Raw genomic sequence first — 14,481 nt, forward strand, 5'->3', positions numbered from 1 at the left:
ACCCATTTGAATTTCAATGGTACATGTACTTTGTCCTGTGATGGGCTCACTATCAGAGTACACAGATGTGTGTTGTGTCTCTCCAGGAAAAGTCAAAATCTATATTGTATTCACAACTGATAAAGCTAATGCACCTAGAGGTCAGTTGAGCTTTTCACTTATAACAGTAGAGTGCTACATCAGTAAACTCACACTAACTCCTGTCTAGGCAAAGATGGAAATGTGGAGAGACAGAAAGCCGTTCTATTTTATAATAGAACCTCAAGGAGAATAACGAGCAAATGCATCATTTCTACCCCACTTTGTCATTACCTTTAAAAGTAAAAAAGTGGACGTATTATTTAGAACTGAATATTATTTAGAATTTTATTATTATTATTATTATTATTATTATTATTATTATTATTATTATTATTTAGAACTGAAAAACATGTATTTTCTGACAAAACAAACACAATAACGGTCAAATTAAGAAAGGTGGTAGGTACAATTAATGTTTGTCAACTAAAAAGAAACATGCCTGTTAAACAGCTCTTGCACTGGAAGCTTTTTACTGACAGTGGCTCATACCATAGATCACTGTAAACTTGATTCATTATTTTCCAAATAATATATAAGGGTTGACTTTAGATAAATTTCCCACTTCTCTTTCATCAATGCCAACTTAAAATAGTTCAAAGGAAAAACCATGAGAAATATCTGACAGTCCCTTTGTAACTGCCTCAATAACTTGAGATACTTTATCATCTGAACAAAACACTTAAGCTGCTATCTCTCTCTCTCTCTCTATATATATATATATGTATATATATATATATATATATATATATATATATATGTTTTTGTTTGAGACAAGGTTTCTTTATGTAGCCTTGGCTGTCCTTGACGCATTTTGTAGACCAAGGTGGCCTCAAACTCACAGAAATCCACCTGCCTTTGTCCCCCTGAGTGCTGGGATTAAAGGCGTGTACCACCATACTTGGCAGACTGCTCTTTCTTAAGTTAAAGTAGTAACAGTTAGCAACCCTTGGATCATAGAGCTTTTGGAGGTAACATTATGTTTACAGTCTCTCACCCTTTTTCTGTCACATTCAGTATTACAAGTACCTATTTCCAAAATGATTCTACTTCAGGTACTGAGGCAATAGCTTGAGGACATGAACTCAGTCCTTAGAACTCAAGTAAAAAGGCTGCCCTTGGTGGCACATCCTAAAAACAAATTAAGTCAATGCCAAGCTGGGCTATGTAAGAGGTGCAGTGCTCTAAGGCTATATATATATATATATATATATATATATATATATATAACAACAACAATCATAACAACAACAATATATATATATTGCAATGATGCAATATATATATTGTTGTTGTTATGATTTTTGAAAAATAGGAAAAATTTTTCCCATTGGAAAATAATAATTTTTGTTATTGTAAACTTTTAGGTCATTTCCAAATTAAGAATCTGCTATGTTTTACAAATAAAATAAAATGCAGCATGCAAGTCCAATTAGTGAATGCTACATTAATCTTCCCTTAGGAAACACAATATTGGGAAAATGCTGGTTTCTGGATCATCTACTTGCAACTATATATGGTTTGATAAATTATTTTCCATCATTGAAATGGGCATCAATCTTACAAGTCTGTTTGTTTGGGATTAAATAAATTTTGTACAAAGTTTTGTACTCAGTAAGTGATGGGTATTATTAGTAAGAAACAAGATGATTTGCTTGCTCTACCATTGAAAAATGTTCTGAACAGTAACTAGATTTCATATAGAACAAATCCTACATAAGAGGAGGAAATAAGTTCTTACAAACATAAACATCAATCTTACAGCAAATATAACTGTGTGGTTTAAATTGTTAAGATGGCAACCTAGGCCATTCCTAATCTAGGGGATTCTACAATTAGTTTTTTGTTACTGGTGGTAGTTTTTTTATTTTGTTTTAGTGTGGCTCAACTTGCTTCCTCTTGACTCTCTGTCCCTTCCCTACTAAGTACACTTAGTATCATTTAAGGCTGTGGGAGTAAGTTAATGTTATTTAATATTAAATTTATTTATCCATCACATTAATAGAAACAGGATCATTAGCACAAGAAGGACAGAGTATAGAACCATAAGAAGTGAATGTGATTGAAATTAGGACTCTGTTATGAGGGAAAAGTCAATCAGTTTACTTCTTTTACACAGAAGTAAAAAAAAAAAAATAGGGTTTTTACTGCCTCTTCTACTCCCAAGAACAGGACACTAAATTGATGTTCCCCTATTTTTTAATACAAAGGATTTGACATAGCACAGGATTTCAAGTGAGATTTCCATAGATGTACTTTCAATATACAGTAAAAGATTTTTGGTTTTCTTTTCTTTTTTTTTAGGTAGAATCTTGCACTATAGCTCAGGCTAATCTCAAATTCATAATTCACCTAGCTCAGTCTCTCAAGTACTGGATCACAGCTATGTGCCACTATACCAACTAAGAGTCTTTTAGATTTAAGTACTGGATCCTTTGAATACTGAAATATGTCACTATTTTTCCTTCAAAAACTGGGCCTTAGAGAAAAAAAATGAAATAAACTTATAGACATTATTTTAGGCCATTCAGTATGAGCTAAAGTAGAAGATATTTGTGAAGAAGGAAAACATTTAATAACAAAGAAGTCACTTCCCACACAGTGCCACTTGTTAAGCTGGTTTACCTGTCTTGCTAGTATGACATTTCATTTTGAAGGATGCTTGTGTTGTGTCTAACTATTCAAGTCTGGTGCTGACTGCTGTTCTTAGCCATCACAAAACAATTAAATTCATGTAACTGGACCTTCCTGCTGTTCCTGAGAAATGGTGGGAATGCTCAAATTTGTATATGCCCTAAAGTATATTAAAGTAAAAAGAAACTATTGCTATTTTAAAAATGGCAAAATGTTAAAATAAGCTACTTTGTTGTACACTTGATATTTTCATTTTTCATATTTAAGAGCAAAAGACTGACTCCTAACTATATTAAAAGCCCACTAGAATAATTCTTCCTAATAGCAAAAATTTGTTTTAAAAAAGCAAACAGGCAGATGTCAAAGGTTTTTATCATAGCCTGTTCTAGCCCCAAAGAATACTGGAAGACCCCACTATACTATTTGTGAAACGTTTATTAGGCAGCACCCCACAGGTGTGCACCATGACAAGAAATATTCAAAAACACGGATTACCATTTTAGCTTACTTATCATAGATTCAACTAAACTGCTGCTGCACCTCAAGCATATTTGTACTTTGTGTGCAACGGTAAACAGCTTGTTTGGAAACCAAGCATACAAGCTGAATAGAATACTCTCCTTTGTAATATACCAATTAAGCTTAAAAAAAAAAAAAAAAACCTCTTGTATGTATGAAATATGTAACATAACACATGTGAAACAAGCCAACATTATATGGTCTCAGGTTGACGAAACATTCTAAAGAACCAGCTAAACTAAAACTTTAAAACAAATCATGAGCAATGATGACAAGAGTGAAGAAAAATTGTCGAGAAAAAAATATGAGAACACTGATAAAAGCTTCAAAATTCTTATGAATCATGACTATGCACATTACTTCAACTGGGTTCCTCTCAAAGGAAACAGTACATACTAAATTTCTGCAAGGAGGCACACTTTATTTTCTATTAGTTTCATCAGAATTGTTTGTTTGTTTCAAAATGGTTTCTCTGTGTAGCCTTAGCTGTCTTAGACCTAGCTATAGACCAGGCTGGCCACAAACTCACAGAAATCTGCCTCTCAATACTGGGATTAAAGGTGAGTTCCACCGCTGCCTGGCCAGAACTCTTAATATTATGCAAACAAGATACTACAGTTACTTACTGCTTAACAAAATGGTGTGAAATGTGAAAAGATTATCCAATTGTTCAGCTTCATTTTCCTCTTTTTCAAAATATGAATACCCTAAAATGAAAATTTTCTGAAGTACTACCTAAACACAAATGCTGTAAAATTATATAAAATGTATAAAGAAAGCTGGAGTATGGCCCAGCCCTAACAAACTGAGTATATGTGATCCATATTAGTGATAATCATGCATATCATGCAAGAATAATTCAAACATCAACATAACTGACCAGATTATATACCAATAATTAAAAAGTACCAGATCATTCTGAAAAAGTGAACAAGATATTGAAATGTTTGAGAGGCCACTGCTTCAGTAAAAATGTTATTATGTATTTAGCTTTATAACCTTTATATTCACATTAATACTGCATATAATAATTCCATATATAATTGACATAATACATATTATAATAATTTATAAGAAACACTTACTGGGTAAATTTTTTGGAGGGATGGAAGGATGGGTTCAGGTAGGGCTATAAAAAAAAAAGTTTAAAGCTTCTGTGATTCACATGATTCAAATTACAATGCAAAATTTTGTCAGCTACATCCCAGGTATGAGACCACAAGGGTTGATTCTAAAATTCAATTTTTCATGTATTTAATGGAATATAGCTCCTAAATTTTTAGGTCATCTAAATTGATAATTTAAGGTTTTGATAATGAACGATGTACCTTCCTATATAAATCAATGTTTTCTACAAGGTTTTAGAATAGGAGTCGACCATTAAAGGTATACAAGCCATTCAATTAAACGAACACAAACAAAATAGGCAAGACAGAATTCTACAGATTTTGAAAGGACAGTAACATGAACATGACTATCAAAACATATAATTTAACAGTTCAGTGTTCCTAAACCAGTTTAATGTTCCTATATCATTAGAGAACACTGTTATCATTACTGTCCCTTCATTATTTGATTTCTATTAACAAGCAATACCAGAATTACAAGAAAACAGAGCTATTTTAAAAAATCAAAACATTCAACTTCATAACACTGCTTAAAGAACACCTCAAAAAGAACCAGAAATCTAAATCAGGAGATCTGCATAGCCATCCTAGCAATACAGTAAAATATATCATAAGGGAATCATTATCCTGTTACCCTCTTTTAAATTTTTTCTTCCGTTTCTTTCATTTAGTCAGTGTCTCACAAAAACCAGGCTGGCCTCAAACTCACTATTTAGGCGAGAATGAGCTTGAATTTTGGGTATCCAGGCCTCCACCTCCCCAGTGCTAGAAGAGAAGTGCACTACCACACCCATGTTCTAGAGCGCTGGGAATAAAGCCTACAGCTTCACGCATGCTAGGAAAGTACCATCAGGGCTACGTGGCTACGAAAGTCACAATTCAATGATTTTTAAAGCAAACCCAATCTCATTAAATGTGTACATAATAATCTCACATTATTATAAATGTGCCATAAAAGACAAGATACCTGTTCTGTTATTCACATAACTCTAAAATATGTGGAGGATAAGAAAATACAACTACTTTAATTTCAAGATGTCTTTCATATTAGACACCAAATACAGTAGCAAATAATAAAGTTTGCACTTAAGAAAAAGGACTATACTATATGTAACTAAAGCTCAGTAACAAAGAATACCCAATATTTTGCTGCTTAGCAAAAATTTTTAAATAATCTCTGCACTACATTTACAAACAAGTAATTTGCACTATGACCAACTTATACAAGCCTCCAACTGTCATTTCCAAAATATAATGTTGAGTAGGATGATACATTTATATTTCCCTTTTATATGCTTCGGTCTTAACATGAAAACAACAGTAAAATAAAATTTTGCAATATGACCATGTGCAGAGTATGAATGGTACTACTATAAAGAGAAGTAAGAGAAATAGTTAATTGGCTACTTACCAAAATCGCCCTTATGAGCAATGATATATGCACACACAGTCATATTTGCTCTCCCCAGAGGCATTTAGACATTTACCATTCTACAAGACCTTCCATGTAAACCCAAACCCAGACACTTTAATTCTACATGCCTCAATATTTTTACAAACCTTTTAATGGCTTTTTAATAAATTTCACTACATTATGAAAGTAAAACTGTGAATTTCTTACCAGGAATTAGTTTACTTAAAATTAAATAATTTACTTAAAATTAAAATGTTATGCAATTACATACTTTGTGAATTAAACTATAAAACAAAAGATAAAGACAAAATAAAAAACTTACAGAGAATTTTATCAATTCTAAAACCATGATTTGGAGTAACAGGGGAGAAAAAATACCAACCACTGGGCTTAGAGGCATTCAAAGAACAAAAGAGCCTTTACAAACTAAGCAGGTTTTAGAAGATATTCCGGGAGCTTGAGTGAACTCATGCCCCAGTTGTTGGGAGTGTTTGGGAAGGGTTAGGAGGTGTGCCCTTGTTTGTGAAGATGTGTCCCAGGTGGGCTGCTTATGGATCAAGATGTGAGCTCTCAGCTGTTCCTGCTGCCATGCTTCTGCTCCACTCTCATGAACTCTAAACCTCTGAAACCATAAGCCCAATTAATTGCTTTCTTTCACAAGTTACCTTATAACTTACGGTCATGGTCTTTGGTCACAGTCACAGACAAGTAAATAAAACAGAAGTTGGTACCAGGGAGTGAGCTATTGATGGGACTTGATCATATGGTTTTTCTGGAGGAATGGAATGGAAGTGGAAGACTTTGAAAATTAGAAACAGAAAAGCAATTTAACGTTCTAAGTACATCTTAATGGACCACCCTAGTAGAATCTTGGAAGACATTAGTGCTGAGAATTAGGCTGACTTTGAGAGCCCAGTTCAAGAGGTTTCACACTGGAATAACATTAGCAACTAGGCTATGGACCATTTTTGTGATTTGGCAAAGAATGTGGCTACTTTTTCTTGTCCTAAGAATTCTCCTGAGGCTAATCAGAAAAGTAACAGACTGATTTCTTTGGCAGAGAAGATTTCAAAACAGCCTAATAGTGACTTTGTGATATGGTTATTAATAATCACTCTTATACAGGTCTATAATGAAAAAGAGTATATGGAACAAAAAGTAACAGAAAATATACTGAAGGAGAAAATAGTACCAAGAAAGTTAATGTTGGAGCCAAGGCTATACAGAATCAGATGAGAAAATTAAAGACAGTCTTGATATGGAACAAAATAAAGGGAAGGGTGACCTTAGGGCAAGAACCCTACCTAGCTAAGCTTACAACTTATAAAAAAGAAAGGCCTAAGGAGTTTCCAGTTCCTAAAAAGGAACAAAAGAAAACTTATGCAAAAGTGATTCAAAGGAGCCTGGCTCCATTCCAAGCAGACAGTCAAACTTGGCAACATTGTCCACACAGTTCTAACTTCAGAATCAGAAAGGATGCATGAGTAAGGAGGCTGCTGCAGTTAAGTTGACCCGCTGAAGCCAGGTGTGTCCAAGAAGTCCTTGCATGGAGATAGGGAGAAATCATTCATGAAACTTTCGAAAGTGAAGCCTGGATTGCAATGGAGACCCCAAAATATTAAAGATAACAGAATCAAGAGACATCTGCCAAGGAGAGCTGCACATGAGGAAGATAACAAACAAGCAAGCAAGAGCGAACAAGCAAGTACGTGTGTGTGCACGCACACATGAGGGGAAGTTTCAGGCAGAAAAGCTGGAAGGGCAAAGGCATCTAAGCCCTTTGACACAAGACACAGCTACAGGATTTAGAGTTTGGCCTGCTGGGTTTTAGCCTTGCTTTGGTCCAGTATTTCCTCACTATGTCCCTATTCCTCCCTTTTGGAATGTATACTCTGTGTCACTGTATGTTGAAAAGTATATAATTTGCTTTTTAAAGTAAAGAGGGAGTGCAATAAGAGATTGCCTGGAGTCCAAGAGAGACTTAATATTTTAACAGTGCTGAAACTGGAGAAGACTGGGTAATTTTGGAGTTGGACTAAATGCATTTTACATTATGACTATGCCTACCACAAGCCTGTGAAAGCCAGGGAATGAAATGTGGTGATTTAAATGAGAATGGTGCCCAAAGACTCCTATTTTTAAGTAGTTGGGAAAAATTAGGTTGTGTGGCCTTATTGGTAGATGTGCATCACTGCAGGTGGGCTCTCAGGTTTTAGTGCCACTATGCCTCCTACTATGCACAGTGCTACATGCTTCATGCTTATGGATTGAGTTCTCAGTTGTTCCTGCCACCAAGCCTTTGCTCCACCATCAAGAACTCTGTAAACTTCTGAAATTATAAACCCAAATAAACATTTTCCTTTATAAGTTGTCTTAGTCATGGTGTTTTTATCACACAACAGAAAAGTAACTATGACAGGTATCATTCATCAATTATGAATCATTCTTTGCCTTACAACTTTAAAGATTTTTTAATTTAAGGAATTAAAGACACAATAAGTTTACAGGTACTTAAGCACTCATAACAGGTACTGATAAGCACTATTATGATAATAGCCTCAAAGAGTCTACTAGCTTAGGAAACATGTATCTTATTCAAAAACAACCTAAACTCAGAAAAAAAAAATCATTATATATAATTCATTTTTATTTAAGAATTCTGGGTTTTAAATTTCTCTTTCAAGAGCAAACTAAACATAAACAAAACTTCATTATTTCAATATATTACTATTAGACAAAGCCTTGATAAGGACTTACTGGTAAAATTCCTACAAACATAGACCATAAACATTCCATAATAATTTATAAAAACTTTTTAACAGCCAAAGAATATTATCATCAATAATACTAAGTAGTTAGTAATTATAAAAATGCAGAACAATTTAAAAGTGGATGTTGGGAAGTTGTTTCCCAGAAATATGCTAGCTGATCGTTATATTAATTCTTATTTTTATCCAAATGATAATTTTACCTCAGTAACGCTTACTCTTAGATTGTCTTTAGAATCTGTTCTCAGTATTTTTCCTCTTAAGCTTTGATCATTTATTGAAACATGTATAGTCTGATACTGAGTACTAACATATATCATAAGAAACACTATGTTCTTTTTAATCTTTCAACATACAGACAAGTTTCCTTCATGGCAAACAATGTTTTAAACCATATAGAAAGTCAAATCATAGTCATTTGTTCAACAACTTATATTATAGGTAAGCACACGAAGGCGAAAGAGATGAAATAAAATGACCAATATCAGAAAAACCAGTTCTCTGTGCTAGAGGTTCAATTGCTCAAATCAACCCTCAGTCTCTTGCAAGCTATCTTCCCTCCCACTAAGAGATAACGACAAAGAAAACAATTACCAATCGCATCATTTGAGTCAGGGGCACAGTGGTGGATTAGCTATTGGCCAATAGAGTTACGTATTATATAACTGGCTTTACCTAGAAAGAGCTGGTAACAGTGTCATTAAACAGGAACCACTTCGGTGAGAAACAAAATCTTAAAACAACTTCATTTTTCTGCAAAACATTACTTCTTGATGAATTTTCAATTTGTTTTACAAACCACCTTAAAGCACCTCTGCCTAAAGTACTTTTCTTCTCAAGTAGTCAGCCAAATTAAAAATGTAAAATGGAGAACAGTAAAGATGCAGGACAAGGCATGAATCAGATATACATCATGCATATTTAACAATCAAATATATTTTTAATTACTACCCAAAATTAAAATGATTCAGTATTGGATGATACTATGATTACTGTATTGTTCTATATAATATATATGAAATTGTTTCAATTTTTAATAAAAATGACAGCAGTCCCTAAAAACTTATTTAAGAAATAATACAACTAGAAAATTAGAAAAAATTGTTAGTGATAATGATATGTAGAGTGGATTAAAGCAATATATATCACAATCCAAATCATTTTAAAAGCATAAACCAATCATCAAGTCAACATATAACCAAGACAAATCAGCAATAATATATTATGACTAGCTTAAGACCCTTTAACAAGAGGACAGTATCAAGACTTTCTGGTGTAATTAATTTTAAGTGTTTTTATAACTTTAAAAAAATTTGATTCCTATATTCAAATGAAGATGACTATACTGCATAATATAGAAAATAGCTAATGTATAGTAAAATATTAAGATTAAAGATCCAATTTTCTATTAAAAATTTGACAAAATTTTGACACATGCCTTCTCAGTATTTGCACACATATGATTATTCTTAGATCAAAATACTGGAATTATGTTGAATACAGCAGTATGTCAAGAGTATTTCTGTATCTTTAAAAAAATCTTAAAAACATGATTGTGCTACTATATAGTGTTCCTATTATGATACAGCATAATTAATTATTCCATTCTTGAAAGCTCAGATTCTTATTAGTTCAATAAATACTAGAAATAGTTTTATATATAAATCTGTTGATCACGGCCTTAGGATAAATCTCTCGGGAAAAAACAAAATATTAGATTCAAAGTACATGAATTTTGTTATCTTTTGCAGAATCTAAATGCAGAAAGCCCTAAACAATACAATAAAACCTTTTTAAAATTACTCCAGTGTAGACTGGAATAAATAGTTAAGACCATATGATACTGATAGTGACCTATTAGCAACTCACCTCACACAAGAACTCATAGTATGCTGGAAAAAGGAATATTCTGTTAGTAATCCAGCAGCTGTAACAGTTATTAATAATGCTTTGGTTTTATTGGCTTGTTTTTGTTTTTGTTTTGTTTTGTTTGAGACAGGTTCTGGCTATAAATCCCTGATTTACAATCTTCTTCTTTCCTATGCCTCACAAGTGTTAGGAATGTACCACCACAGGTTGTTAATGAAGTTATTTATAATAAAGTATGCTACTCAATAATGAAACATCACAAATTCCTAGTTGAGAAAACTATGAATCTTTAGTTTTCTCTTTAACTTCTCTTAGCATTTAGCTGAGTAAAATATGTACAATATGTTATTTATTGGACATGTTGTATACAAAACATTAAACACAAAAGTAAAGGATCCATCTAGAGTTCATCAGTCTGCACTGTGTTTCTAGGGAACTTTCACTACTCTAAGTTCTTACAGCTACATTATAAAAGGGCAAAAATTACAAGTGCTCACTTATAATTTGCCACTAAGCACAGAACAAATTTATGGCTTTATCAAAATGACCTCATAAACAAATTAAAATCTGAGGCCAATGTGGAATTTGAGAGCTGATTTATAGGTTCATTGGATGACCAGAGAACTTTCTGCATATCCTGAAGCCAAGAATGGTCCTCTCAAGAAAAGCCATCCTCTCCTATTTTGCCATTCTAAAAAGGGATACACATGAAGGAACATGTGAAGAGAGGGCAGCCAGTCACATTATCCAAACAACCTGGCAAGCACAGGGTGACAGATGTCTCAGACAGGTGATCCTCATGTCTGACAGAATAGCCAAGCAAATATAAAACCCAGTTGAAGAGAAGGAGCCAAAGAGGAATGATTATAAGCTTCTTACCCAACAAGAGTATCATTTAATTTCTATCTTGTAAGCCTCCCAAGGGCATGAGTGGCCAGGACCCGCCCCTGAGGACCTCCAACTGCCAGACTCCACCTAAAAAAACACTCTAATGGCCATAACAGTGAGATCTAAGGGTCCTTGAGACCCAGTGGCCAAGCACTGCCCTACAGAGTAAAAGCCCAAGATCAGGTCACAAAATCCTACCAATCCCAGGCCACCTGAAAAAGTCCACCTCCAATCAACTCTATATAAAACCTGCCCCTCACTAAGTTCTTTGCTTCCAAGCGGATGCAGCCACATTCTGTATTTATACCAATAAATCTGTTGTGTGAGGTTTGTTGTGTGGTGTGACTTTGTAGTTGGTATTTCTTGGCTTCCAACTGCTATGCTACTTTTCCCCTCAGAGCTGTTAACAGTCTTTCTGAGCACTCATCTGTTGCAAGACAGTGGAAGCAACAATAATGAAACTTCTTCAAATAAAAATTGCATATAAGAAAACTGTGAAAAGACAAAAGCACATTGAAATTTTTTCACAATGTTTTCCAGAGAATAAAATTTCTAAAGTATTAGCTTAAGGCAACAAAACAGGATAAAAAGTTATACAGGCCTTAGAAAAAGAATTTTTTAAAATAATGCAAATTGGAAATAAGCAAAAAAGATACTACAATGAGGTTTGTCTGAATTTCAGTTTTAAAAAGTGAAAAACTACCATAATACTTACTTTGTAAATAGTGCAAAACCATCAATACAAGACTATAGCTGCTTAAAGTGCCACGACTGGCATCATTTATCTCATGGTGACTTGCCCACTTCTTAATCACCAGCACTAATGGACGAACTCGATTTTCAACTGCAAGTAAAATTGACACTTAAAAAGGATAATATCACGGTTTCTTTGAAAATATATATAATTTCCTGATTCTACCCCAGAGAGAAACACTGCTTTCCTCTATATAAAGTACAGTAGCATATAACTTTACTATAGTAACATATTATCCAAAAACAAAATTCAGTTTAACTAAATACAAGTAATGGAGTACTGATATTTATTGTAACATAGTTGAAAGGTCATAAAGAATACAACAAAAAAAGGCTGATGGTTATTTAAAACAAGACAAAAACTTACGGTATGCATAAGTTCTGAGAAGGAATGTGTTTCTAATTCCAACAGTATTGTTTACATTTAAGTCGAATTCCACACAACTATTTAAAGAAAAAAAAAAAAAAACACACACACACTTTTAAAACAAGTACAAGTAACCACTCTTTCTATTAATTAAACTGACTGCAATCTATCCACTGATGCAACATGGACTAAAAGCCATAGACTGTGTTTTTAAAGGGAGTCAATGAAGTTTGATGTCACCAAAGTAAGAATATATACATAGTATACATAATATACTATATGCTACATATACTACACTAGATAGATATTTACATTACCATTCATAACAGCAGCAAAATTAGTTATGAAGTAGCAACACTACATATGCTAGAGTATACACAATATATATACTACATAGTATATACAATAATATATGTGTATATAGAATATATATAAGAGTAGATATAGTATGTCACTTAAAGTATTTTGATGTATATTAAAAATATAAGATCACTATTTAAAAGACCCATAATATACTGATGTCTCTAATTATTCAAAGTGAAGTTTTAAAATCTTGTAACCTTTTCTAGATAAACAAAATCCTATGACCAAAACATTCTGATGTAAACCATCTCACTAAGTTATATCTTCTCAAAACATAGGTTTACCTATTTCAACAATAAAAATAAGAAGCCAAATATAATTCAAGTTTTAAAAAAATATCTATACATCACATTCCCTCTAAAATGGCTGGAAAATCCTATGTCAGATGCAGGTACTGATGATCTGGAAGAAACACATTACTCAAAACATCACCAATGCTTCTTTGAAACAAAGATTCTCAACTCACAACTTAGAAAATTGGGCAATTACTGTTAAAATCTACCAACAAGGAAAAAGTACTTCATATAAATTAGTTCCACTTATATATTCTACTGGGTCTAGTTTCTTTTAACACTACATTGTTCTATGAAATGGCTATCAAAAGGATAGGCAAGATGATTCAGTGAGAATAATGCTTGCTACTAGGACTGACAAGATGAGATCAATATCTCAGGATCCACATGATGAAAGAAGAGAACTGAGAACTGACCTCTGCATATACACCATAGTGTGCCAAACATGAACCATGCACATACATACACACTAAACAAATGCCCCTCACCTTTTTTAAACACTATCAAAAATAAGATTTGGATAATGCATGCCTCTAAACTAGCAAATGTGAAGCTAAGACAGAAGTGAGAACTTGGGGTCAGTCTGAGCGATGTGCAAGATCTTATCTCAAAATAAATTAGTCAACAATTAACTAATTAAAACAATTCCTTTCTATGTTATTATAAAATCTGAAATTTACCTTACGATTTTCCTGCGTGGAGAGCCAAAAAACAACAAAAAAACAAACAAACAAAAAAAAACAAAACATCTGACAAACGTCCCCTCACTTCTGCTCATAATAAATGAGTAGTAATGCTAGAGCTGCTGAGATATACAAAGCTTTGGGAAACTTAAGGTGACAACAGTCACCGTCTTTATGCTGGCTAAAGAAACACCAGAACCAATTTATATATTGCCTGCATAACTCAATACATAAGAAAACATGTAAGTAGAGACCCGGTGAATTCAGTCTTTTCAAAGGGACTGGAGAAATATGTCAGTGGTAGATTACTTGCCTGCATACCTAATGCCCTAAATGAACATTCTCCAGCACTAGAAGAAAAATAAATTTCTAAAAATATGAAATTAAATATCTACCTATGATGTTTCTTCCACAAGACAAATCACAGGCTTCTCACACTTACAAACTACTAGAAAATTAAGTTTTAAGACCATTTTAAACAGTGAAAACTTACTAACTAAATTATGAAAAAGGTTATTTTTCTGCAGTATGAGAGTTATAACAAGAAGGTAGAATCTCACTTTATTCAACCTCAGGTGGAAACATAGGTATTAAACTAGCTCCAAATTTTTGCCACACCTTGAACAATACATAAAGGCAGAAGTAAATTTTTGTAAGAAAACAACTCTTAAATGTAAAATAAGAAAGTTCAATTCTGTATATGCAAATGCTATATCCCTGTAAAC

At 33.2% G+C, this 14,481-nt stretch overlaps 1 protein-coding gene across 5 annotated transcripts in view; it reads right to left on the reverse strand.

Moving 5' to 3' along the window:
- Positions 1-14,481, reverse strand: part of Tent2 (terminal nucleotidyltransferase 2) — a 53,076-nt gene that overhangs the window by 14,376 nt on the left and 24,219 nt on the right. For all 5 annotated transcript variants that reach the window (XM_021662625.2, XM_021662623.2, XM_021662624.2 and 2 more), the window contains 3 exons: positions 12,418-12,494; positions 12,013-12,141; positions 4,317-4,360 (listed from right to left, as the gene is read on the reverse strand). In XM_021662625.2, coding sequence (XP_021518300.1) covers positions 4,317-4,360; positions 12,013-12,141; positions 12,418-12,494 — 250 coding nt within the window. The remainder of the gene's footprint in view (positions 1-4,316; positions 4,361-12,012; positions 12,142-12,417; positions 12,495-14,481) is intronic.

The sequence above is a fragment of the Meriones unguiculatus genome, chromosome 2 (genome assembly GCF_030254825.1).
Source record: "Meriones unguiculatus strain TT.TT164.6M chromosome 2, Bangor_MerUng_6.1, whole genome shotgun sequence".
Classification (NCBI taxonomy): domain Eukaryota; kingdom Metazoa; phylum Chordata; class Mammalia; order Rodentia; family Muridae; genus Meriones; species Meriones unguiculatus.